The sequence below is a fragment of the Odocoileus virginianus genome, chromosome 28, assembly GCF_023699985.2.
Source record: "Odocoileus virginianus isolate 20LAN1187 ecotype Illinois chromosome 28, Ovbor_1.2, whole genome shotgun sequence".
Lineage (NCBI taxonomy): Eukaryota > Metazoa > Chordata > Mammalia > Artiodactyla > Cervidae > Odocoileus > Odocoileus virginianus.
The window spans coordinates 912,323-940,267 of record NC_069701.1 but is presented as its reverse complement, the minus strand read 5'-3'; the positions used below and the strand labels follow the sequence as shown (position 1 = coordinate 940,267).

The following is a 27,945-nucleotide window of genomic DNA, read 5'->3' as shown; positions in this document are numbered from 1 at the left end:
CTGTTCTTAACCTTATAGATTTAGGTAGAGTAATACAGCTTAGTGATAGATGGAATCTACTGGTTCTGCCTAGTTTTGATATGGAGGGAGAGAATGCCAGACACAAATCTCTGCACAGGCTCTGGGAGGCTTCTAGATGATGCATTGCTGTGCAGAAAAGCTAGCAAATAAATTGTGTATAAATAGCTATAGTTTCCAGGAAGTGTTTGGAGAGAGCATTTTCATTCTGTAATAAAACCAACAAGAGCCACATATTATGAATCTTGCAAGTATTTTATTTTTCTTTTTTCAATATAGAATGATTTTTAGTCACTAATTTTGTGATAAAATTGACATTTTTAATAAAGCCAAAAGTCATTTAGAGCTAGATAAATTACGCTCATTTAAATAGTTTTGAAGTATAGCATGCTTTAATATCTAAATGTTGTGAAAATAATAAAAAAAAACTTACTCCTTTTTCATGATAGTATATTCATTTTTTCCCACATCTTAGAAGTACTGTTTTAAGAGAACATGTTCAGCTACATCAGTTCAGTTCATTCACTCAGTCGTGTCCGACTCTTTGTGACCCCATGGAATGCAGTATGCCAGGCTTCCCTGTCCATCACCATCTCCCGGAGCTTGCTCAAACTCATTTCCATGGAGTCAGTGATGCCATCTAACTGTTTCATCCTCTGTCGTCCCCTTCTCCTCCTGCCTTCAGTCTTTCCCTGCATCAGGGTCTTTTCCAATGAGGCAGTTCTTCACATCAGGTAGTCAAAGTATTGGAGTTTCAGCTTCAACATCAGTCCTTCCAGTGAATATTCAGGACTGATTTCCTTTAGGATGGACTGGTTGGATCTCCTTGCAGTCCAGGGGACTCTCAAGAGTCTTGTAACACCACAATTCAAAAGCATCAGTTCTTCAGCACTCAGCTTTCTTTATAGTCCAACTCTCACATCCATACATGACTACTGGAAAAACCATAGCTTTGACTAGATCAACCTTTGTCAGCAAAGTAATGTCTCTGCTTTTTAATATGCTGTCTAGGTTGGTCATAGCTTTTCTTCCAAGAAGTAAGCGTCTTTTAATTTCATGGCTGCAGTCACCATCTGCAGTGATCTGGAGCCCAAAAAATAAAGTATGTCACTGTTTCCACTATTTCCCCATCTATTTGCCATGAAGTGATGGGACCAGATACCATAATCTTAGTTTTGGGGTTTTTTTTTTTAGTTTTCTGAATGTTGAGTTTTAAGCCAACTTTTTCACTCTCCTCATTCTCTTTCATCAAGAGGCTCTTTAGTTCTTCTTCACTTTCTGCCATAAAGGTGGTGTCATCTGCGTATCTGAGGTTATTGATATTTCTCCTGGCAATCTTGATTCCAGCTTGTGCTTCATCCTACCTGACATTTCATATGCTGTGCTCTGCATATAAGTTAAATAAACAGGGTGACAACATACAGCCTTAACGTACTCCTTTACCAATTTGAAACCAGTCTGTTGTTCCATGTCCAGTTCTAACTGTTGCTTCCTGGCCTACATACAGATTTCTCAGGAGGCAGGTCAGGTGTTCTGGTGTTCCCATATCTTGGAGAATTTTCCACAGTTTGTTGTGATCCACATAGTCAAAGGCTTTGGCACGGTCAATAAAGCAGAAGTAAATGTTTTTCTGTAACTCTCTAGCTTTTTTGATGATCCAATGGATGTTGGCAATTTGATCTCTGGTTCCTCTGCCTTTTCTAAATCCAGCTTGAATATCTGGAAGTTCACTGTTCACGTACTATTGAAGCCTTGCTTGAAGAATTTTGAGCATTACTTTGCTAGCATGTGAGATGAGTGCAATTGTGCAGTAGTTAGAACATTCTTGCATTGTCTTTCTTTGGGATTGGAATGAAAACTGACCTTTTCAAGTCCTGTGACCACTGCTGAGTTTTCCATATTTACTGCCATATTGAGTGCAGCATTTTAACAGCATCATCTTTTAGGATTTGAAATAGCTCAACTGGAATTCCATCACCTCCACTAGCTTTGTTCGTAGTGATGCTTTCTAAGGCCCAGTTGACTTCACATTCCAGGATGTCTGACTCTAGATGAGTGATCACACCATTGTGGTTATCTGGGTCATGAAGATCTCTTTTGTATAGTTGTTCTGTGTATTCTACATCACGGGGATGCAATCATAAAATCCAAATTGAGACGTATTATAGAACAACCCCAGTGTTCATCATATAAATTGTAAGGAAAAAAATTGGAGAGGGGAGACGGGAGACAAAGGAGATGTGTGATACTGTTCTGGGGTGATCGTCTTGTACTCCAGCCTCCTAGTCTCTGCTTCTGCTGTTACAACTGGGTAATTTAGACCCAGCCAGTTCCTTTCCTGAGAGTCTTTTTTTTTTTCCATTTATTTTTTTAAGTGATGGGGTTAGACCATGTGATTGCTAAGGTTACATCCAACTCTGAAATTCTAAAAATGTTAGTGTAAAGACTAGATCCAGGTGAGAGGGTGGTGGTATGAAGCCTGAGGCTGGACCACCTGCCTTCCTGACCTGAGCACTTTCCATGTTAGGGCATCCCTCTCTGGCTTGTTCTCAGTGTGGGGACCACATTCCAGGGCTCTGCCCAGACAGGTGACTTGGCACAGTGTAATCAGACTGCCTGGTACCAGCAATGTGACTTAGGAACAGTCACATATCTTACTTTTCTATCTAATCTGGAAAGCAGAGCTTATGGGGATTAAGTAAGGTGACGTATGTAGAGCATTTAGAGGACACACACGTGCACGCAGGCGCAAAGAGAGGCTCTAAAATAGAGGAGCTGGTCTCCATGCGCGCACCACATTTAGATCTCAACTCAAACAAATACAGTCAACAACATTCATCACACCTCTGATGCAAATATAAATTTGATACTGCCTGGGTATTATATGATATTGAGGAATTGTTAATATTTTTAAGACATTATTCTGGGTATGTTTGAAGAGAGAGAGCAAACTCTTAATCTTTTAGAGATTATGTCTTGAAATTTTTAAAGATGAAATGAAAAAAAGTTTTTGAAGTAAGTTCCCTGGTGTGAATTCATATAAATCTCTTTGTGCATGGCCCTTGCTTGACCTCCACCTTCCTTCTCACAGCGTACTGAGCCCCCCAGCCTCGTCAGGCTGCTTCTGGCTCACTGAGCGCCCCCCCCACCCCACCTCTGACGCCTCTCCTGGCTGCACTCGCTGCCTGGGGGCCCGAGCCCATCTCTCTCTTCCCTTGGGCTTCCGCTCACCCCTCCGTGTCAGTCCCAGGGAACCCTGTCCTGACACCCGAGGGCTGGAGTCAGCCCTGCTCCACCACAGGCCGCTGGTACTGGTGCTGCACCTCGTTGTAACTGTTTATTTTCCTGCTTCCCCTGATGACGATTTTCTTTTTTTGAGAGCAGTAATTATGTGCTTTATCTCAGAACGTCACGAATCAGAGACAGTGAGTTAGAAACGGTGAGCGATTTCTACGGGCCTCCGAGATGGCTCAGTGGTAAAGAACCTGCCTGCAATGCAGGAGACGCAAGAGACATGGATTTGATCCCTGGGTCGGGAAGACCCCTGGAGAAGGAAATGGCACCCCGCTCTGCTGTTCTTGCCTGGGAAATTCCATGGACAGAGGAGCCTGGTGGGCTGTGGTCCACAGGCGTGCAAATGATTTCTAGGAAGATGAGAGGAGGCTGAACTAAGACAGAGGTAGTAGGAATGAGAGCCAGAGGCAGGACTTAGGAGAGGCTGAAACAGGAGGACATGATTTCCTACCTGACTTGATTTGGGAGGATGAAGGAGGGGAGGAGTCCAGGGTGATCCAGCGGTTTCTACCATGGGAGGTTTAGCGAGTGTTAAGAATATGAGATTCCACAGGCTAAGATAAGTGAGTGATGCTTTTTCGTGAACACATGAAGTTTGAAATTTATTATAACATGATTCTGAAAAACACAGTGTTCAGTCACAAATAGTACAGCACAATTTAGTCCAAAAAAAAGCATAGAATTTAGAGCCAACAGTCCTAAGCTCTATACCTCATTCTTCCAGGTTAATAGCTTTATGACTTTGAGCAAGTCCCTTCTCTGAGCCAACTTTTTCCTCCCTAAAAACTGGTTCGTCAGTCTCTGGGTGGTGGGTCCAGCACCCTTCCATGGCACCAAACCCAGAGTGGTGGTTTAGTGGGTGTAAAGTAAGTCATACAAGACACGTATGTTCCACACCTGCTGTGCAGCACAGTGCCACAGTCAGCGGGACCGTGTTGTGCGGGTAAAGCTTCGTTAGGAAGGCAGAGCTTAAGTGTTCTTATTGCACACACACAATTATTCATAAAGCCACAAGGGGACACAGAGAAACTTGTAAAGGCAGCTGTAATGATTATTATGTCTGTGTCCAAACTCACCAGATTTTATCCTTGAACTCTGTGCCGCTTTTCGTATACCAAGTATGTGTCAGTGAGGCTGGGGGGAAAGTGCTAGATAATACATTCCCCATCTTCCCGTCAAAGTAGTCATGGAAGTGGTATCAGTAGTTGGTGATGACTTACATACAAAGGAAGTAGAAGTGAAAAAGAAATTTTGAAAGTGGAAGGAAAAAGTAAATGAATCATTATTGTAAGTATCTTCTTAATTCAGCATTGATCAGAAAAGGAGGGTAAGGTGCAGTCTGCCTAAGTTTTAAGATAGGATAGAAAGACAGCACATGGCCAGTGAACCCTTTCAGCTGCCTTCTGAAGGATTTGTTGCTGTTTTCTGGAAAATATCTGCTGCAGATAAGAAGTCATCTCTATCAGGAGGAAGAGTACCACAGCTCTGAGCAGGAAAGAATGAGGAATGAAATCTCTGACCTGACACAGGAGCTTCATCAGAAGGAGATCACTATAGCAACTGTCATGAAGAAAGCTGCCCTTCTGGAAAGACAGTTAAAAATGGAGTTAGAGATAAAAGAGAAAATGCTATCGAAACAACAGGTATGTAAGGAGCTGGAGCGCCTGTCCAGGTCACTCTTGTTTAGTGCAGGGAGTCACCTTCCTTATTAATTACTGAAAGCATTCTATTTCTTCTACGGTTTCTGAGTCTAACAGCACAGAAATGCTTTGTGGAGTCACATAACACGTTGGTGAGATAACGCAGTGTCATCAACCAAAAACCAGGGAAGCAAGTGACAGCACAAGATAATTTCTGTAAATCTCATGCTGACATTTTCCCGTGACCCATGTTCTGATCACCCCCAACATCGTCAGCATGCAGTGGTCACAGATTGCTTCCTGAATTTGTTTTCCTTAGTTCTCATCAATTAACATTTTTAACTTAAGAAGAGCTTTTACTCTAGCTTTTTGTGGACACTTCTCACTCCCATTTCATATCTTTATTTTACAATTTTGAAAAGTGGATATTGAAAATGAAGATTAGCTCATATGCACTGAATATTCACTTAATGCATAGCATGGTTCATGGGAAAAAATAGTGATTATAACATTCTACTGTTCATATACTGCAAGTGACTTCTAAGTCTTCCCTTCCTTCTTCCTTCCCCTCCTATTTATTTTGAAATTCCCTCAATCCTGTGGTGGTGGTGGTGGTTTAGTCACTTAGTCGTGTCCTACTCTTTGCGACCCCGTGCACCGTAGCCCACTAGGCTCCTCTGTCCATGGGATTCTCCAGCAAGAATACTGGAGTGGGTTGCCATTTCCTTTACCACCTCAATCCTGTACTCATTGCCAAATTGGTGACCTGCTACTGAAAGTGTAGGGTTTCTCTGCATTATTACCCCAAGTATAGTTTTGAGAGCACCATTCAATAATTTTCTAGATCTATGACAGTTAAAGGGGCTTCCCTGGTTACTCAGATGGTAAAGAATCTGCCTGCAATGCGAGAGACCCAGGTTTGATCCCTGGGTAGGGAAGATCCCCTGGAGAAGGGAATGGCAACCCACTCTAGTATTCTTGCCTGGAGAATTCCATGGACAGAGGAACCTGGTGGGCTACAGTCCATGCAGAAAGTCAGTAACAGGGCTCTTTAAATCCTCTGTATTGTACAAATAAGAAAAGAGTCTGGCTTTGCCCTATTATAAGCCTTAAACTGTGATTAACCTGTAAAATACACAGGAAAACTACATAGATGGGATGATAGCATTGGCTGCACTGTATAGGAAATGATATTTTACAGGTGTTAACAGTGATCTAGGTAGTTGGATTATGAATGGTTTTTATTTTAACCTTTATACTCTTCTTTATTTTTACTTTGTCAAAGAGAATATATTTTGTAATTTACAAAAGTAAATCTTTTTAAAGAAAGTGCTTTATGTAGAAATGAACCCTAGATAAATAAGGGCAGATGCTGTGTTTAAGTACTGTCAAGTAGAAGAAATTAGGGAGAAAATAAATTAGGAGACAAAATTAAGTAGTCACAAAAAAGAAGGAAATTTGGTAGGAGTATCAGGAAAAACAAAACTAAACATGAAATCATTTTTGCATGTTGTAAAAATTAATCAGGTAATGAAGAAACTTAATGGACAGTGTTATTCAAGCATGTTTTTAAAATTGTGATTTTTTTTTCTGGTGACAATTTGCATACCATAAAAAATAGAAGTGAGAAATGGAATTTGGGAATGGGAAAGGGTAATCACTCATATAGTTTGTTTTTAATTTGGCAGCAATCAGGAAAGGAGGGTCCAGTGGGGCCTGCCAAAGGTCAGAGAACTGAACAAGAATACCCAATGTATGACAAGCCTGCCTAACTAAGTGTCTCCCTTTGCTACTCTTGGAAAATATTTATATTAACAAAGCAAAGTTAATTTTCATAGAATTGTGGGCTCTTATGACTAATTTTACACTCACTCTTAACTACTAACCTCCTTTCAGATGTCAGATACGAGGTACAGAGCTGTCAGGACTGAGAACGCACACCTGAAAGGCATGATGGGAGACTTGGACCCCGGACGGTGCATGGTAATGTGCTGACGCCGCTCAGTAGCTTGAGCAGAGAGCTTGCCTCCTTGGCCAGATGCTGTTTACTGAATGTCTTCCACCTGTCAAGCATGTAGAAGTCGGGCTGACAAAGTCTCTCACACTTGGATGGAATTTACTTTTATCTTGCAGGCTGGAACATTTGAATTTCTGGTTTTCTCCTTGGTCTTTTCTTGAATTGGGCTCAATTTAAATTATTTCCTCAAACATATATAACTGTCCTTGCCTTTGCGTCTGGTCTCCTACACCCTGCATGGCCCGACTCCTGTCAGTTCTGCTTGATGACGTGCCCCTGAGACTCCAGTCAGAACAGGTAGTCCCAGCCACACTTGGGCCGATGTGTTTCATAGCTTGTCACTCCCCCGCCCCAGATGGTGAACAAGGAGTGAATGGTGCCTAGTTAACATATCACCAGTACCTCCCAGCATCAGGGCTACAGACCGTTGGTTGAATAAAAAGAATGGGTGAGTGAACGATTGAGGTCTGACCTTGTGGTTTTTAACTGGTGTCTTTACAGGCTTACACAAGACAACTTAGACAGGTTATGTGCCTTTCTTTTCAGTTGTTTAATACAACAGTTGAGGTTTGGTTTTTTACATGTAAAATAGGAGAATGTTTATTTATTGAACTAATAAAATATCATAGTATCATTTATTTGTTCTGAGTAAAAATTCTGAGATAAAATAATTTTCTGCGAATGCAGGGGATCTGAGTTGCTTAACCTGGCCTCAGATTCCTCACCGTAGAGTGATAAAGTTGGATTAGGCATTCTCCATGGTCCTTTCTTAAGTCAGGATACTGTATTTCTTTCTTTGTCAGTATTTTTATTTTTAATTTTTAATTGAAGTAGAGTTGGTTTACAATATTATGTAAGTTACAGGTATACTACTTGGTGATTCACAATTTTTAAGGTTATTCTCTATTTATAGTTATTATAAAATATTGGCTATACTCCCTGTGTTGTATGATATATCCTCATAATTTATTTTATACATAATAATTTGTACCTCTTAATTCCCTCCTGCTCTCTCTATATCTGTGAATCTTTCTTTTTTGTTATATTCACTATTTGTTATATTTTTTATATTATACATAGAAGTGGTGTCATACAGTCTTGTCTTTCTCTGACTTATTTCATTTTGCATAATACCCTTCAAGTCCATCCATGTTGTTGCACATGGCAAAATTTAATTCTTTTATGGCTAAGTAGTATTCCATTGTATGTGTGTGTGTGTGTGTGTGTGTACATACCACATCATCTTTATCTATTCACCTGTTGGTGGACACTTAGGTTACTTCCATATCTTGGCAATTGTAAATAATGTTGCTATGAACATTGGGGTGTATGTATTTTTTGAACCATGTTTTTGTTTTTTTCAGATATTTATATACCCATGAGTGAAATTGCTGGGTCATATGATAGTTCTATCTTTAGTTTTTTGAGAAACTTCTTTACTGTTTTCCACAGTGGCTGCACCAATTGCGTTCCCATCAACAGTGTATGAAGGTTTCCTTTTCTCCACGTTCTCACCAGCATTTGTTATTTGTATTCTTTTTGATGGTAGCCATTCTGACAGGTGTGAGGTGATAATCTCATTGTGGTTTTAATTTACATTTCTCTGATGATTAAGAATGTTGAGCAATGTTTCATGTGCCTGTTGGCCATCTGAATGCTCTCCTTGGAAAAATATCTATTTTTTAACTGGGTTGCTTGTTTTTTTGATGTTGAGTGTATGAGATGTTTACATACTTTTGATATTAACCCCTGTTGACCATATCATTTGCAAATATTTTCTTGCATTCAGTAGGTTGTCTTTTCAATTTGTCATTAGTTTCCTTTTAATTAGGTCCAATTTGTTTATTTTTGCTTTTATTTGCTTTGCTGCAGGAGATAGATGCAAAAAATATTGCTACAATTTGCATCAAAATGTTCTGTGATGATGCTGTATTTCTGTGATAGTATGTCCTTAATTCTCCTAATAGTCCATAATCTAGCCTCAAAGAATAGAATCATTCTGGAAGCTTTCTGCATTCTTCTTTGCACCTTGCTATGGATCCTGTTATGGAGGATGTGCTGTGCTATGCTTAGTCATCTAGTTGTGTCTGACTGTTTGGACCCCATGGACTGTAGCTCATCAGGCTCCTCTGTCCATGGGGATTCTCCAGGCAGGAATACTGGAGTGGGTTGCCATGCCCTCCTCCAGGGGATCTTCCCAACCCAAGGGTCAAACCCAGGTCTCCCACATTGCAGGCAGATTCTTTACCATCTGAGCCACCAGGGAAGCCCCACTGGAGTATAGATAAAAATAAGGTATGTGTGATTTCCCTGTCAGTTACAGAAAGTCTGTGTGATGCAAGGACTGTTTTTCCTAAACTGTATACACAAAAAAGTTAAATTGGATTATGCCTTCATCTATGTCTTTTCTCTCTCTCAAAAAAGTGGTTTTGTGTTATTTTTCAAAATTTCAATCTGAATGTCTTTAGTTGTGCATTCTGCTTCACTACAGGCCCCACTAAGCCTGCTTCACTCTGACCCCTATTGGCATTTGGCTCTGATTGTTTATTTGTTTTCAATTTTTCAAGAAATAAAACACAGAAAGATGTGTAAATAAGCAGCTAATTATCCCCATGTCCATCCCCAGTCCCAGTTTGGACTCCAGAAATACTCAATGCTAACCAACTAGTGTATTGCATTCTATAAAACGTTTTCCTTGCTTGTGTAAACACTTAGATGGGATGAGTTGAGTGTTCTTTTACAGAAATACATGAATAATATTTACATTGGGCCTTCCCTGGTGGCTCAGTGGTAAAGGATCCGCCTGCCAGTGCAGGAGATGTAAAAGACTCAGGTCTGATTTCTAGGTTGGGAAGATCCCCTGGAGGAGGGCATGGCACCCACTCCAGTATTCTTGCCTGGAGAATCCCATGGATAGGGGAGCCTCGCAGGCTACAGTCCATGGGGTCATAAAAGAGATAGACCAAGTGATTAGATGATGTCAGTAATGTTAGATGATGACAGTAACACATGACTAAGTAATTAGATGATTACAGTAACAACAATATATACATTATTCTAAACTGTCTTTTGACTATATATCATGGATATCTCTACAAGTCAGTAGAGAAACATCTTTTAATTTTTCTTAATTTCTCAGAAAAAACACATACACTCATGTAAATTGCATATAAATTTTAATGAATTGAAGCACAACTCCTATACCAGTGATTTTAGAGTTGTCACTCTTTTTCTCTTGTTTCTCCCCTTCCCTCCATTTCTCCAGCCACCTCATAACCGATCCATTAGATAACACATTAACTCTTCGGTATGCATCGTTTTATGTTTTTCGTGTGTGTGTGTGTGTGTGTGTGTGTGTGTGTGTGTGTGTGTGTGTAGTCATATACCTATTCAGGGGTTTTAACTTTTTTTAAAAATGGATTGCATTTTGTACACTTCTCTACTTCTCTGTGTTCTTTATCCTTTGTAAATCCTTATAAGTCATCAGGTTTAGGTCTTATCTGATTATATATAGTAGCTTAAGAATATCCCATGATGTGAGTGTATCAAAAATTATTCAGCTATTTTTCCAGAATTACAATTGATCCTTGAACAACACAGGGGTTAGGGGTACTGACTCCATGCAGTCAAAAGTCTGCAGCTAATTTTACAGCCAGCCTTCTTCCATATCTGAGGATTCAACCAATTGTGGATGTGTGGTGCTATAGTGCATATTTAGGAAAAATGAAAAAAATATGTGTACAAATCCACACAGTTCAAACTCATGTTGTTCAGGGGTTAACTGTAATTCATTCATAATTAACAACTCTATGTTTAGATTTTTACATAGATACACAATACTGTGAAAAACATCCTTGTCCATACATCTTGGAATAGCTTCCTGAGAATGGAATTGCTGATTCAAACAATATGTATGTTTTAATTTTAAAATGTTTGTTGTCAAATCATATTTCTACCATCTCTATATGAGAGTAACCTTTTCTTTTCATCCTTACTGACTATAGGTGTTATTGCTCTTTTAAATTTTTGCTGGTCTGGTGGGTGTAAAGTGATTTCTCAATAGTCCTTTAATTTGCATTCCCCTGACTTGCAGAGGGAATATTTTTGCATATTTATTGGTAATGTACTATGACTTAGTTATATTCTTTGATCTTTTTTCTTGGGCAAAGCTGAAACTCATTTTCTTTGGGCTTTCTTTTTTTCATGTTAGTTTGTAACAGCATTTTTCTAATTTGTTGTTTCTGACTTTGATATCTTTTGTCATGTGAAATGTTTTAAACTTTAATTTGTCAAACATGTACAATTTTTCATTTACATCTCCTGAATTTCCTTCCTTGTGTAACATGGTTCTTCTAACTTCTGGACAATATGTATAATTTCTTCAAAGATTGTTATATTTTTCATCTAAATCTTTAATTAATTTGAATTACACTTTTGCATGTAGTATAAAATAGGAATCCAATTAAAGATTTTTATAATAAATGTTAAGCTCAGTTAATCCAGTTTCTCCTGATAATTTCCTGTTGGATTCTATTTGGAATTGAATTAAGCTTATATATTATCTTTGAAAGAACTGGTATTTTTATAATAGTAAATTTCCCTATCCAGTAATATGGCATGGCTTTCTATTTCTTCATCTCTTATTTTATGCTTTTCAATAAGACCTTACAATTTTCTTCATATAGTTTCTGTGCCTTTCTTTTTAAGTTTATTCTCAAGTATTTTATAATTCTTGTCACTATTGTAAGTGGAGTGTTTTCCTTTTTCCATATTCAAAAACTTACTGTTAATATCGAAAAAACATCAAACTATCTTTTAATTCTAGTAGGCTTTTTACTAGAGGTTCTTAAGTGTTTTGAGATATGCAGTTGTATTAACAAAAATAGTTGTATCTCTTCTACTGTTCATGTCAGTAATTTTTGCCATATTGAACTTGCTGAAACTTCCAAGAGAATATTAAGGTCATAGTGATTATTGCCAAATTTGTCTACTTTCTGATTTTAGGTGAAACCGTTTCAGAGTTTTACTATTTAGGATAATATTCTTGATTTATGGTCTTTATTATGTCTTTCTATTCCTAAATTACTTAGAATTTTTAAGATTTGCTTCTGTTTTATCAAATGCCCTTTCAACATATGTGACATCATGTAGTTTTTGTCCATTAGTTTTTTGATGTGTAAATACACTGTGATTGATAGATTTCCTGATATTGATCCACCTTTAAATTCCTGGAATAAACCTTTCTGATTATTATATTCATTTTCAAGTGGTGCCATTAACAAACTGCCACAAACTTAGTGTCTTAAGACAATAGAAACTTACTGTTGTATAGTCTGGAAGCTAGAAGTCTAAAATCAAGGTGTCAATAGGACTATGAAAAGAAAAAGAAAGTGAAGTAGCTCAGTCGTGTCCGACTCTTTGCAACCCCATGGGCTGTAGCCTACCATGCTCCTCTATCCATGGGATTTTCCAGGCAAGAGTACTGGAGTGGGTTGCCTTTTCCTGCTCCAGAGGATCTTCCTGACCCAGGGATTGAACCCAGGTCTCCCGCATTGTAGGCAGATGCTTTACCGTCTGAGCCACCAGGGAAACCTCAATAGAACTATGCGCCCCCTGAAATCTTTGGAGGAGAATTCACCCTTGCCTCTTTATAGCCTCTAGTGATTTGCTGACAATCTTTGCCAGTCCTTAGCTTGTAAATGCATTGCTGCAGTTCCCTGTCTCCACATGGCCATCTTTCTGTTTGTTTCTTCATACCATCTCCCTCTATGTATGTCTATTCTGGTGTCCAAATTTCCCCTTTTGATAGAGTCCCTGTCATATTGCATTAGAGTCCACCTTGATGACTTCATTCTTTTTTTGGTTACCTCTGTGAAGATCCTTTTACAAATAAGATCACATTCTAAGGTAACAATAATGGCTGGGACTTCAACATGTAACAGTCATACTCTTAACAGTTTTGGTATATTACTGCCTTCTATGTGGGATTAAGATTTGTGTGTGTAAATGAGATTTGTATATAGTTCTCTTTCTTCTGGCTTGTTATACAGTTATGTTGACTTTACAATATAAGTAGGGAGTATTCTGTATTTATGAGTGGTCTGCCATAGTTTAAATAATGTTGAAATTACAGGACTTTAAAGGTTAGAAGGAACTTAGCTATGAAACCATCTTGATACTGAACCAGTGAAGATGAACCAAAATGGAAAAGAATATAAAGGAGAATGTGTGTATATATATAGGTAGATACCACTCCAAGATGATGGAGTAAAAGGACATGTGCTCATCTCCCCTGCAAGATTCCAAAATTACAACCCACTTTTGAACAACCATCAACAGGAGAATGTTGGATCCCACCAAAAAAAGATACCCCATGTCCAAGGGCAAAGGAGAAGTACCAGCAAGATGGTAGGAGGGGTGAAATCATGTATACAATCAAACTCCAACCCACCAGAGATGCTCGGAAGGCGCAAACAAGACCTTGTGCACACCAGGAGACTCCACAGAGACTGAGCCAGTCCTGCCTTTGCGTGTCTGAGTGTCTCCTGTGGAGGTGTGGATCGTCAGTGGCCTGCCGCAGGGGCAGGGGCTCTGGGTGCAGCGGACCTGGGTGAGGGACAAGCCTTCTTGGAGGAGGTTGCCATTAACCCCACCATAGAGCCGCCAGAACTTTCACAGGACTCATGGCACAAACAAAACTTTGTGCAAACCAGGACCCAGGAGAAAGAGCAGTAACCCCACAAGAGACTGACCCAGACTTGCCTGTGAGTGTCCAGGAGTCTCCGGCCTGCTGCAGGGTCGGGGGTACTGAGTGCGGCAGTGTGGTAAGGGAACTTTTGAAGGAGGTTGCCATTTTCTTCATTACCTCCACCATAGTTTGGTCTCAGGTCAAACAACAGGGAGGGAACACAGCCCCACCCATCAACAGAAAATTGGATTACAGATTTACTGAGCATGGCCCCACCCATCAGGACAAGACCCAGTTTCCCCCTCAGTCAGTCTCTCCCATCAGGAAGGTCCCATAAGCCTCTTATCCTTCTCTATCAAAGGGCAGACAGACGGAAAACCACAATCACAGAAAACTAATCAAACTGATCACATGAACCACAGCCTTGTCCAACTGAATGAATCTATGAGCCATGCCGTCTAGGGCCACTGAAGATGGACGGGTCACGGTGGAGAGTTCTGACAAAATGTGGTCCACTGGAGAAGGGAATGGCAAACCACTTCAGTATTCTTGCCTTGAGAACCCCATGGACAGTATGAAAAGGCAAAAAGATATGACACTGAAACATGAGCTCCCCAGCTCAGGAATTGCCCAGTAAGTTACTGGAGAAGAGTGGAGAAATAACTCCAGAAAGAATGAAGGGATGGAGCCAAAGCAAAAACAACACCCACTTGTGGATGTGACAGGTGATGGAAGTAAAGTCCGATGCTATAAAAAGCAATATTGCATAGGAACCTGGAGTGTTAGGTTCCTGGAACAAGGAACAAGAGGTTCCTGTTAGGTTCCTGAACAAGAGGTCAAACAGGAGATGACAAGAGTGAACATCAACATTTTAGGAATCAGTGAACTAAAATGGACTGGAATGGGTGAATTTAACTCAGATGACCATTATATCTACTACTGTGTGCAAGAATCCCTTAGAAGAAATGCAGTTGGCGGCATAGTCAACAAAAGGGTCCAAAATGCAGTACTTGGATGCAATCTCAAAAACTACAGAATGATCTCTGTTCGTTTCCAAGGCAAACCATTGAATATCATAGTAATCCAAGTCTATGCCCTGACCAGTAATGCTGAAGAAGCTGAATTTGAAAGGTTCTATTAAGACCTACAAGGCCTTCTAGAACTAACACCCAAAAGAGATGTCCTTTTCATTATAGGGGACAGGAATGCAAAAGTAGGAAGTCAATAGATACCTGGAGTAACAGGCAAATTTGGCCTTGGAGTACAGAATGAAGCAGGGCAAAGGCTAATTGAGTTTTGCCAAGAGAATGCACTGGACATAGCAAACACCCTCTTCCAACAACACAAGAGAAGACTGTACACATGGATATCACCAGATGGTCAACACTGAAATCAGATTGATTATATTCTTTGCAGCCACAGATGGAGAAGCTCTATGCAGTCAGCAAAAACAAGACCAGGAGCTGACTGTGGCTCAGATCATGAACCAAATTCAGAGTTAAACTGAAGAAAGTGGGGAAAAACACTCGACCATTCACGTATGACCTGAATCAAATCCCTTACAACTATACAGTAGAAGTGACAAATAGATTCAATGGATTAGATCTTATAGAGTGCCTGAAAAACTATGGACAGAGATTCATAACATTGTACAGGAGGCGGTGATCAAAACCAACCCCAAGAAGAAGAAATGCAAAAAGGCAAAATGGTTTTCTGAGGAGACTTTACAAATAGCTGAAAAAAGAAGAGAAACAGAAAGCAAAGGAGAAAAGGAAAGATATACCCATTTGAATGCAGAGTTCCAAAGAATATCAAGGAGAGGAAAGAAAGCCTTCCTCAGTGATCAATGCAAAGAAATAGAGGAAAACAAAAGAATGGGAAAGACTAAAGATCTCCTCAAGAAAATTAGTGATACCAAGGGAACATTTCATGCAAAGATGGGCACAATAAAGGACAAGATATTAAGAAGAGGTGGCAAGAATACACAGAAGAACTGTACAAAAAAGATCTTCATGACCCAGATAACCACAATGATGTGATCACCAACCTAGAGCCAAACATCCTGGAATGCGAAGTCAAGTGGTTCTAAGGAAGCATCACTATGAACAAATCTAGTGGCTGTGATGAAATTCCAGTTGAGCTATTTCAAATCCTGAAGGTTGATGCTGTTAAAGTGCTTCACTCAATATGGCAGCAAATTTGGAACACTCAGCAGTGGCCACAGGACTGGAAAAGGTCTGTTTTCATTGCAATCCCAAAGAAAGGCAATGCCAAAGAATGTTCAAACTACTGCACAATTGCACTCATCTCACATGCTAGCAAAGTAATGCTCAAAATTCTCCAAGCAAGGCTTCAGCAATACATGAACCGAGAACTTCCAGATGTTCAAGCTGGATTTAGAAAAGGCAGAGGAACCGGAGATCAAATTGCCAACATCTGTTGGATCATCAAAAAAAGCTAGAGAGTTCCAGAAAAACATCTACTTCTGCTTTACTATCTATGCCAAAGCTTTTGACTATGTGAATCACAACAAACTGGAAAATTCTGAAAGAGATGGGAATACCAGACCACCTGACCTGCCTTTTGAGAAACCTGTATGCAGGTCAGGAAGCAACAGTTAGAACTGGACATGGAACAACAGACTGGTTTCAAATTGGTAAAGGAGTTCGTCAAGGCTGTATATTGACACCCTGCTTATTTAACTTATATGTAGAATACATCATGTGAAACATCAGGCTGGATGAAGCACAAGCTCTAATTAAGATTGCCGGGAGAAATATCAATAACCTCAGAAATGCAAATGAAACCACCCTTATGGCAGAAAGTGAAGAAAAATTAAAGAGCCTCTTGATGGAAGTGAAAGAGGAGAGAGTGAAAAAGTTGTCTTAAAACTCAACATTCAGAAAACTAAGATCATGGCATCCAGTCCTATCGCTTTGTGACAAATAAATGTGGAAACTTGGAAACAGTGACAGACTTTATTTTGGGGGGCTCCAAAATCACTGCAGATGGTGACTGCCGCCATGAAATTAAAAGATGCTTGCTCCTTGGAAGAAAAGCTATGACCAACCTAGACAGCATATTAAAAGCAAAGACATTACTTTGCCAACAAAGGTCCATCTAGTCAAAGCTGTGGTTTTTCCAGTAGTCATGTATGGACGTGAGAGCTGGACTATAAAGAAAGCTGAGCGCAGAGGAATTGATGCTTTTGAACTGTGGTGTTGGAGAAGACTTGAGAGTTTCTTGGACTGCACGGAGACCCAGCCAGTCCATCCTAAAGGAAATCAAACCTGAATATTCACTGGAAGGACTGATGCTGAAGCTGAAACTCCTTATTAGATATATAGTTGAGAAATATTTTCTCCCATTCCATAGATTGCCTCTTAACTCTGTTAATTGGTTTCCTTTGCTGTGAAAGAAACTTTGTAGTTTGATGTAGTCCCACTTGTCTGTTTTTGCTTTTGTTGCCTGTGCTTTTGGTATTATATCCAAAAAATCATTGTGAGGGGCAATGCTAAGTAGCTATTTCCCCATGTTTTCTTCTAGGAGTTTTTTAGTTTCAGGTGTTCCATTTAAGCCTTCAATCTATTTTGAGTTAGTTTTTGAGTAGTCTAGGAGAGAGGTCTAGTTCTACATGTTTTCTTGTGAGTATGTAGTTCTCCAGCAACAATTGTTAAAGACACCACCCATTCCCCATTGTGTGTTTTCGGTGTCCTTTTTAAAGATTATTTGACCTACACGTGTGGGTTTATTTCCAGATTCTTTGTTCTGCATTTATCACATGCCACAGTCACCACAGAATGTTTTCATTCACTCTATAAATATTTATTGAATGCCTGATATATGTCTAGCAGAATTCTAGGATTATGAGTCAGACTAGATCCTTGAACTCATGGAGATTAACATTAGTGGCTGTAAACATACCTTAGTGTTATAAACAGTTAACTGGATGGTTATGATAGAGTGGTAGGAGGTTGTGGAGTGCAGGGGCTGTGTGGGAGCTACCTGACACTGTACTGGGATCAGAAAAGGCTTCTGAGGAATAGCCAGCCAGCCAGACAGTGGTGGGAGGGAGTCATGATAAGGTGATATAATGCAGGTGCTGCAGTGGTGAGGAACCCACCTGCCGGTGCAGGAGACCCGAGAGATGTGGGTTTGATCTCTGGGTCAGGAAGATCCCCTGGAGAAGGAAATGGCAACCTACTCCAGTATTCTTGCCTGGAAAATTCCATGGACAGAGGAGCCTGGCAGATTACAGTTCATTGGGTCGCAAAGAGTCAGACATGACTGAGTGGCTGGGCACACAAGGTAATGTAATGTGCAGAGACGAGACAGAAAGCCAAGGAGACTGGTAGAATTCTGTAACGACAAAGAGCTGCTGGCCATTGCGTGTTCACTATGTGCCTTGCTGTCTGCCAAATACTTTTCGTGCATTAATGCCTACATCCTTATACCGTGTGTCGGGGGGCTATTATCCCCACAGGAAAAGACATGAGATCTTTCAGTTTTAGAGCAACTTGCCCAAGATCATCCAGCTTGTGACTGGTTTGGATAGCTCCAGATGCGTAGTGTCGACTGTCAGACCCCATGGTCCTGCCCGTTCTGTTCTCGTCACTGATCCCCGCCCTTCCATCGCTGCCCCGACTCAGCCCCAGCGCTGCTCCTCTGGCTGTGTGCTTCCCCTCCAAGGATGGAGACACCTTCAGCTTCTCTCTTCTGCATCACAGAACAGCTTCAGGTCCTCTCTTCAGAATGGCTTCCAAGTTGTCCATTTTCGCGCCAGGTATGCTTTCCTTATGCGACCTTTCCTGGTGCAACATGTGCGCAGTTTCCCACAGGAAGCCAGAACCCTTCGCGTCCCAGGCTTCCTTAACCCGGGTCACCTGCTCTGTTTCCCTGAGGAGACCTCACAAAGCGTCCACTGCAGCTGGAACAGCTTATTCTGTCTGTCTATGTGACTCATTTCTCATGCTCTTTCTTACTTCCCGACCTTGGCGCATGCTTTTCCTTCCACCAAAATATCCCCTTTCCCTACGTCACATGGCCATGTTCTGTGAATGTTTCAAGTTTTTCCGCATGAATTTTACACTATACAAAATCTTCTCTGATCTTCCCCTGTTAAGTGTCACTCCTCGAAGCCATCCTTTCCTTAGCATCTGTCGTACCACAGTATTACAATTGCCTGTTTTTTGTAAGCTACCCATCCGCTTACCAGGAGGCTCACTGATTATGGTCCTAGTTGACCACTATACCTCAACACTTAGCGTAGTCCCTGAATATGGAAGGCACTGAAAAATGTTGTGTTTGATGAATAAATGAACAAATGGATGAGTGAATGAGGAATGAATCAGTCCCTTATGTGTTTTCTGCCTGAGTGCTTTCATTTTCCAAAGTAAAGAAATACCTTTTTCTTTACTAAATCCTACCAGTCCCTTAAGGGACCAGATTAAATTTTATCTCCTCCTTGAATTTCATCTCCCATTACTCTAGGGCCCAGTTAGTTCTCTTTGACTTTCTTTAGCAGTGTTAATTATAACAATTCAGCACTCAGTTTTGAATTGTCTTCTTTTATTTTTTATTGTGGGTCTGTTTTGTCTCAGTCATAGTTCTTGTGGGAGAAAGGGGTTACATTTCATGTTTTTCTTCATATAGGATTTGGTATAGTATAAAACTCAATGAGGGCTTCCCTGGTAGCTCAGACAATAAAGAATCTGCCTGCAATGCAGGAGACCTGGGTTCCATCCCTGGGTCGGGAAGATACCCTGGAGTAGGAAATGGTAACCCGTTCCAGTGTTTTTGCCTGGAAAATTCCATGCACAGGGAGCCTAGCAGGCTACAGTCCACGGGGTCACAAAGAGTCAGACATGGCTGGGCAACTGACCACACACACACAAGGCTCAATGAACACCTGTGGATTTATGGGACTCACCTGTTGTCTAAGAGACATGAATAAGTTATCAAGGAAACCACTGCTAATATCATTAAAAAGTTAACCAAAGCTTTGTCTTATCTCACTTCCTACATGATCTCAGTCCCAGTAGTTATTGACATTGATTGATTCAAAAAACATTTGGGTTCCTACTTGGTGCAGTATAATTTAGCACATAAATTACATCATATTATATTATTTACTATTTCTCATGCATGTTACTTTACTCAGTTTTATTATATTTTCAATAAAGGCAGAGTCAGTTTTTGATATTTGATTATCTCTGTAGAACTTTTACATTAGCACACATGTTTACATACATAATATATATGTCTAAAGGTTGCTTAATGGGCTGTCATATAATGGATGCCATTGGTTATAGCCTTCAACATGATGCTTATTAAAATAGCACTTAATCATTTATATTTTATGAGGATTATCCTTTGTATAGGAAGGTTTTTTCCAACAATTTTAGTGTGGCTTTACTTACTTATTTTGGCAGTGCTGGGTCTTCATCGCTGTGCAGGCTCTTTCTCTAGTTGTGGCAGCAGACGTCTCACTGCGCCGGCCTCTGGCAGAGCATGGGCTCGGGGCTCGGCGGGGCTCAGGGCGCGCGGGCTGTGGGCCCCAGACTTGGTAGCTGCGGCGCTCAGGTTCAGTGGCCCTGTGGCACGTGGGGTCTTCCCAGGTCAGGGATCAAACCCATGTCCCCTGCATTGGCAGGTGGGCTCTTACCACTGAGCCACCAGAGAAGCCTAGGAGGGTGTTTTCTTAAATTGAAATTTACTTGGCATAAAATATTATGTTGGTTTCAGGTGTACCTCATAGTAATTCAACATTTGCGTGTTTTATGAAATGATCACCACATTAGTTTAGTAACCATCTGTCCCATATAAAGTTATTTCAGTTTTATTGACCATATTCCATATGCTATATAGCACATATGATTGCTTATTTATTTTATACCTGGGGGTCTGTACCTCTAAACCCCCTTCACTTATTTTACCTGCCCCCAGCACCCTCCCCTCCAGCAATTCTCAGTCTGTCCTCTGTATCCTTAAATCTGTTTAGTTTTGTTTTTTAGATTCCACATATAAGTGAGATTATATATTTGTCCTTCTCAGTCTGACTAATTTCACATACATAATAGCCTCTAGATTCATCCATGTTGTCCCAAATAGCAAAATTTCATTTTTTTATTGTGGCTGAGTAATATGCCATTGTATATATACACCATATCATTTTTTATTCATTTGTCTTTTGATGGACACTTAGGTTGCTTCTGTATCTCGGCTGTTGAAAATAATGCTTCAGTGAACATTGGGATATATGTATTTTTTTAAGTTAGTCTTTTTGTTTCCTTTAGATAAATACACAGATGTGAAATTGTTAAATCATATGACACTTCTATTTTTTATTTTTTGAGGAAACTGCATAGTTTTTTCCATAGAAATGGTATCACTTATATTCCCAGCAATAGGGCACAAGCATTGCTTTTCTCCACATCTTCACCAGTACTTGTAATTATTGTCTTTTTTATGATAGCCTTTCTAACAAGTGTAAAATGGTTGCATTGTGGTTTTGATTTACTTTTCTCTGATTAGCGTTGAGCATCTTTTCATATCTTTTGGTCATCTGTATGTCTTCACTGGAAAAATGTCTGTCCATATCCTCTATTCATTTTTTTTTTCATTTATTTTTATTAGTTGGAGGCTAATTACTTTACAACATTGCAGTGGTTTTTGTCATACATTGAAATGAATTAGCCATGGATTTACATGTATTCCCCATCCCGGTCCCCCCTCCCACCTCCCTCTCCACCCAATCCCTCTGGGTCTTCCCAGTGCACCAGGCCCGAGCACTTGTCTCATGCATCCAACCTGGGCTGGTGATCTGTTTCACCCTAGATAATATACATGTTTCGATGCTGTTCTCTTGAAATTAATGAGTTTTTTTTAATGTTGAGTTGTATCAGTTCTTTATATATTTTGGAAATTTAAGTCCTCATCAGAGGTATCATTTGCAAATATCTTCTTCCATTCATTAAGCTGCCTTTTTATTTTGTTTATAGTTTCCTTTGCTGTGCAAATGCTTTTTAGTTTGATGCAAGCACATTTGTTTATTTTTGCTTTTTTATTCTTACCTGAGGAGACAGATCCAAAAAAATACCACTGAGACCAGTGTTGGTAAGTATACTGTGTTTTCTTCTAGGAGTTCTTCGGTTTCAGGTCTCACATTAGGTCTTTCCTAAGGGTTAGTATTTACTTTTGGCCGTGCCGGGTCTCCGTTGCTGCACGTGGGTTTTCTCTAGTTGCGGCAGTGGGGGCTACTCTTTAGCAGGGGCGTGTGGGCTCCTTCTGTTGCAAAGCATGGACTCTAGGTGCGCAGGCTCGGTCATTGTGGTCCACAGGCTTTGTTGTCCCAGGATATGTAGGGCGTCTGGGAATCTTCCCAGACCAGGGATCGAATCCATGTCCCCTGCATCGGCAGGCAGACCTGCCATTTTTAACCACTGGACCACCAAGGAAGCCCTTACAGATAAGTCTGTAATCCATCCTATATTTATTTTGTGCATGGTGTGAGAGTAGTTCAGTTTGATTCTTCTGCATGTAGCTGTCCATTTTCCCAACACTGTTTACTGAAGAGGCTGTCTTTTTCCCATTGTATATTCTTGCCTCCCTTGTCATAAATTAATTGACCATATAAGTGTGGATTTATTTCTGGATGCTCTAGTCTGTCCCATTGGTCAATGTACTGTTTTTGCTCCAGAGCCATACTGTTTCAATTACAGTAGCTTTGTTCTTGTTGTCGTGTCTGACTCTTTGCAACCTCATAGACTGTAGCAGGCCAGGGTCCTCGTCCCCCGTGGTCCCCCGGAGTCTGCTCACACACAGGCCCACTGGGTGGTGGTGCTATCTCACCATCTCATCCTCTCTTCCCCGCTGTCCCCTGGAGTCTGCTCACACTCACGACCACTGGGTGGTGGGACTATCTCACCATCTCATCCTCTGTCCCCCGCTGTCCCCTGGAGTCTGCTCACACACAGGCCCACTGGGTGGTGGTGCTATCTCACCATCTCATCCTCTCTTCCCCGCTGTCCCCTGGAGTCTGCTCACACTCACGCCCACTGGGTGGTGGTGCTATCTCACCATCTCATCCTCTCTTCCCCGCTGTCCCCTGGAGTCTGCTCACACTCACGCCCACTGGGTGGTGGTGCTATCTCACCATCTCATCCTCTTTTCCCCGCGGTCCCCCGGAGTCTGCTCACACACAGGCCCACTGGGTGGTGGTGCTATCTCACCATCTCATCCTCTCTTCCACGCTGTCCCCTGGAGTCTGCTCACACTCACGACCACTGGGTGGTGGTGCTATCTCACCATCTCATCCTCTCTCCCCCGCGGTCCCCTGGAGTCTGCTCACACTCACGCCCACTGGGTGGTGGTGCTATCTCACCATCTCATCCCCTGCTGCCCACGCCCCCTTTTGCTTTGTAGAACAGTCCAAACAGGGAGGCATGAAACATCCAGCTTTGTTCTCCTTTCTCAATATTTTTTGGTTATTCAAGGTTTTTTGTGTTTTTGAACAAATTTTAGAATTATTTCTGCTAGTTCTGTGAAAAATACAATTGGTATTTTGATAAGGATTGCATTGAGTGTGCAGATTGCCTTGTGGAGTAAGGTCAGTTTTAAAATATTAATTCTCCTAGTTTATAAGTACAGTGTATCTTCCATTTGTTTGTGATATCTTCAATTTCTTTCATCAGTGTCTTATAATTTTCCAAGTATATGTCTTTTACCTCCTTAGGTAGATTTATTCCTAGGCATTTTATTATTATAATGTGATTGTAAATAGGGTTGTTTTCCTAATTTCTCTTTCTTGTTTATTGTTAGTATATAGGAATGCAAAATATTTCTGTATATTAATTTTGTATCCTGCAACTTTACTGAATTAATTTTTATGTTTAATAGTTTTTTGGTGGCATCTTGAGGATTTTCTATATATAGTTTCATGTCATCTGCAAACATTGATGGTTTTACTTCTTCCTTTCCAATTTGAAATCTCTTTATTTCTTTTTCTTGTCTCATTACTTGGCTAGGACTTCTAGTACTGTTAAATAAGTGGCAAGAATGAGTATCCTTCTCTTGATCCTAATCTTAGAGAAACTGTTTTCAGCTTTTCACTGTCAATATGATGTTGGCTATGTGTTTGTCATATAGGGTCTCTATTATGTTGAGATATGTTCACTCTATGCCTACTTTCTGGAGAACTTTTATCATAAATGGATGTTAAATTTTGTCAAAACCTTTCTCTACATCTATTGTGATGATCATATAACTTTTATTCTTCAATTTTTTAATGTGGTATGTCACACTGATTTATTTGTGGATATTGAACCATCCATATACCCTTGGGATAAATCCCACTTAATCACAGTGTATAATCTTTTTAATGTATTGTTAAACTTGATTTGCTGACATTTTGTTGAGAACTTCTGCATCTATGTTCAGCAGTGATATTGACCCGTGACTATTTGTTGTGGTGTCTTTGTCTGGTTTTTGCATCATCTGATACTGGTCTCCTAGAATGAGTTCAGAAGCATTCCATCCTCTTCAGTATTTTGGAATAGTTTGAAAAGGATCAGCATGAACTCTTCTTGGGTAATATCCACTACTCTATCTTCCAGTTCACTGGTCTGTTCTTTTCTATTATATAATCTACCATTTATTCTTTGTAGTGTATTTTTTTATGTCAGTTGTTGTATTAAGCTCTTTTTGGTTCTTTGTGTTTTCTCTTTGTTAAACTTATTGTTGTATTCATCCATTCTTCTCCTGAGTCCATTGAACATCTTTAACGTCATTACCTCTAACTCTTTACTGGGTAGATTGCTTATCCTGCATCTTCTTCATATGGATTTATACCTCTCTCACCTCATTTTGCCCAATTTTCTTTTCTGTTTCTTCATACTAGGTAGGTTGGTTATGATTCCTGGTTTTGGAGAAGTGGCTTTATGTTGGAGATGCCCCATGGGGCCCCGCAGAACACTCCCTGTGTTCACTGGAGTTATGCTCTTGGGCTGCCTCATATGTGGGCTGTGTGAACCCTCCTCTTGGCGTGGCCAGCTATTGTGGGCATGCTGGTTGGCAGGGCTGGCCCCCTGCGAAGGTGGCTGCCAGCCCCTGCCTCATGTATTGGCTGCTTTCCACTGGTGGGTGGGGCTGAATCCCAGCATAGCTGATCATGGGGCCTATGAAGTCCAAGGATGGTGTCAACCCTCTAGTGGGTGGGGCCAGATCCGGGCACAGCTGAATGTTCAGTCCATGAAGTCCTGGGACTGGGGCCAGCCAGCTGGTGGGCAGGTAACCTCTGGCACAGAGAGGTTAAAGGGAGGTCTCCAGAATGGTGCTTGTCAGTGCTGATGTCCATATGGCAGAATAAGCTCCCAGGAGTGGTCGCCACGCGTACCTCCATCCCCAGGGTTGTCCTAGCTGCCACGCCCCTCTCCAAGATGAGCAAGTCCATCTGACCCACGCTCCTTTCAAACTGCTGCCTCTGTGCTGAGACTCAGAGCATGAGAAATTGTGTGTGTGTTCTTTAAGAGCGGAGTCTCTGTTCCCTGTAGCCCTCTGGCTTCCTCAAAGGTAAGGCCTGCTAGTTTTCAAAGCCAGGCATCCTAGAGGCTCATCTTCCCAGGACAACACCCCCAAGCTAGGGAGCCTGATGTGGGGTTCAGGTCCCTTGCTGCTTGGGGAGGACGTCTGCAGTGGTGGTATTCTTTCAGTCTGAGAGTTGCTGATCCAGGGATGTGATTCTGACTACATCCTTCTTAGTCCACCCCTTCCACTCATCTCGTTATGGTTCCATTTTTATATCTTTAGACATGTAGAATCTTCTCTGCTAGTCTTCAGGTTGTTCCCATAGGTGGTTGCTGTGTAAGGAGTTATTATAGTTTGCCCCTGAAACAGGTGAGTTCAGGGTCTTCATACTATGCTATGCTATGGCATCTTGAACATGCTCCCCCCATAGAGGAAGCGGACTTTATAACTGCTCTCCATTTTCTATATGTGAAGATTTGGAATTAGCTTTGCTAACTGACACAGTCAAGCCGTTGTCCTAAGAGAAAAATCTCAAGTGTCTACTGAGAAATAAAAAAGAGGTCCGTGTGGTTCTTGTGTCTTGTAAGCTTTTATAATCTGTTAGGTCATTTATTTACACTTATTAGTTTAAAGATTTCATAAAGAAAATTCGTATCTGTTATGTGTTAATATCCCATAATTAGTTAATTCTCTCTAAAATAATTGGAATGAATAAGTAAGCATATAATTAAATAATTTGTGCTGAAATTTTACCTTGGGCAATAAAAACCATAATATTTACATCATTATTTTTAAGTCTTCTATATATGTAGTATTTCTATAATATTAAAATAACAATTATTTTTTCCTTCCTAGACCAGTGGAATTACTGATATGAAGGTAGGTCATTTCTGAATTGCTAGAGCTTTGATAACTTTTCTGCTTAAGTGTGAAGCTCCCTGATTATTTACACTTAGGGAAAAAAGGTTGAAATTCATACCCACCCAGTAGTAGAAACAGCAGTCTGGCACTCAGTCCTTTACCTGTTGCACACCTGGGGCTGTGACAACCCCCATTTTCCTTTGCAGAATTTACTAATGGAACTAACCACCTGGCATATAAGTTTTACTCTGGTCTCAGTGACATATTTAAGGCCAGAATTAGCAAGAGGTTTTTGGCTTATTTGGATATTTTTTGGTGTTTTTTTGTTTGTTTGTTGCCTTTAAAAAGATGTTTTCCATGGATTTGTGCAAAAGCTTGCCTATATAGAGAAAAGTGAGCGGTTTATCCTTGTTCTGCTCCTGGGTAATTAACAAAGAATCAAGTTTATCATGATAGGCTTTTTTGTGATTCCATATTTACTTAGACTTATCTTTGTATTTGTTAAATTTTCTTTCACTTAGGGAAGGTGTTATAAAATTAGATTTAGTCAGAACTCAGAACTTACAGTAATTTTTAAGACTAATTGGCCTTTCACTATCCATACAGTTTGCTAAATAAAATAACAACATAAAATATTAGTACCCTCATAAGCGTCTAAAGGGCTTCCCTAGTAGCTCAGTTGGTAAAGAATCTGCCTGCAATGCAGGAGACCCGGGTTCGATCCCTGGGTGGGAAGATCCCCTGGAGAAGGGAATGGCTACCTGCTCCAGTGTTCTTGCCTGGAGAATCCCCATGGACAGAGGAGCCTGGCGGGCTACAGTCTTTGGGATCACCAAGAGTTGGACACAATTTTGTGACTAACTTTAAGCATCTAAAACATTCATTTACGTGCTGTAAATTAATGTACTAACTTTAAAACATGATTAAAGTCAGCCCTTCTGTAGAAATACTTTGTTAGTCTAACTATTATTTAAGAGAAAAAGTACTCATAAAATACTATCATTCAGACAATTCAGTAACCCAACTGTGTGTCCAAGTAAACAGACAGCATGAGGTTTCACCATTTCAAGAAGAAAAGTCAGTTAAAACTATGAAACCTTAAAGTTTGGGGGGTGGGGGTAGGAAATAAGAAATTGATTGGGCCTGTAAAAAGAACCCATCAACAGTACATAGGTAAAGTTTAATCAGTGCCTTTTTTCATATGATAACCATCTACTGGATGATATATTTTTGAAATCATTGGAAAAGTATTTAGAAAAAAAATGAAATGAGAGAGCACCAAAAATGCTATCCAGTAAAATGGAAAATGTTTTTAAATACAAATTGTATAAATCCATCACCTGTGTAATTCTTTCAGGTCATACTTACAACATTTGTTTGATTATGGTACATTTAGAAAATTGTGGGTTGTTAAAAAAAAAATCATTATTATCATTCTTAAATACTTTAAGCCAACACTGGGCCGAAAAGTCACAGGTGAAATCTAATTTTATAGGAAATTTTTGAATGAAATTGTAACAGAGCAGGAGACTATCAAGAGTTATATATTTTGACTAGGAGATGTCTTTTTAGGAGTAAAATTTTGAATCTTTTCCAAGATTGTTTTTCAAACAGATCTGCCCATGAGTGTTCTCCTTTGGAGAGGAAAATTGTATTAGGTCTGCCTTCTTTATATTTATCACAAATGGGCTCAAATTTTAGAATAAGCAATCCTGTCTCCTTTAAAGCAGATTATAGATGACTTTTTTATCTGTACTAGTATATCTCAAATGAGCAAAAAGTTAACGTATACTAAAGGCAAGGGCCTAACAAGCAGAGAAATACCTTAAATGACCCTTCTTTTCCAAAGGTCACATTGGCCAATATTGTTTTGAGAACATTTGACCTCCTGGAGCATTTTTTTT

At 40.2% G+C, this 27,945-nt stretch overlaps 1 protein-coding gene across 8 annotated transcripts in view; it reads left to right on the top strand.

Moving 5' to 3' along the window:
* The window catches only part of DEUP1 (deuterosome assembly protein 1), a 115,934-nt gene that overhangs the window by 62,558 nt on the left and 25,431 nt on the right, over positions 1–27,945 (top strand). For all 8 annotated transcript variants that reach the window (XM_070457129.1, XM_070457132.1, XM_070457128.1 and 5 more), the window contains 2 exons: positions 4,758–4,955; positions 6,849–6,935. In XM_070457129.1, the coding sequence (XP_070313230.1) occupies positions 4,758–4,955; positions 6,849–6,935 (285 nt within the window). The remainder of the gene's footprint in view (positions 1–4,757; positions 4,956–6,848; positions 6,936–27,945) is intronic.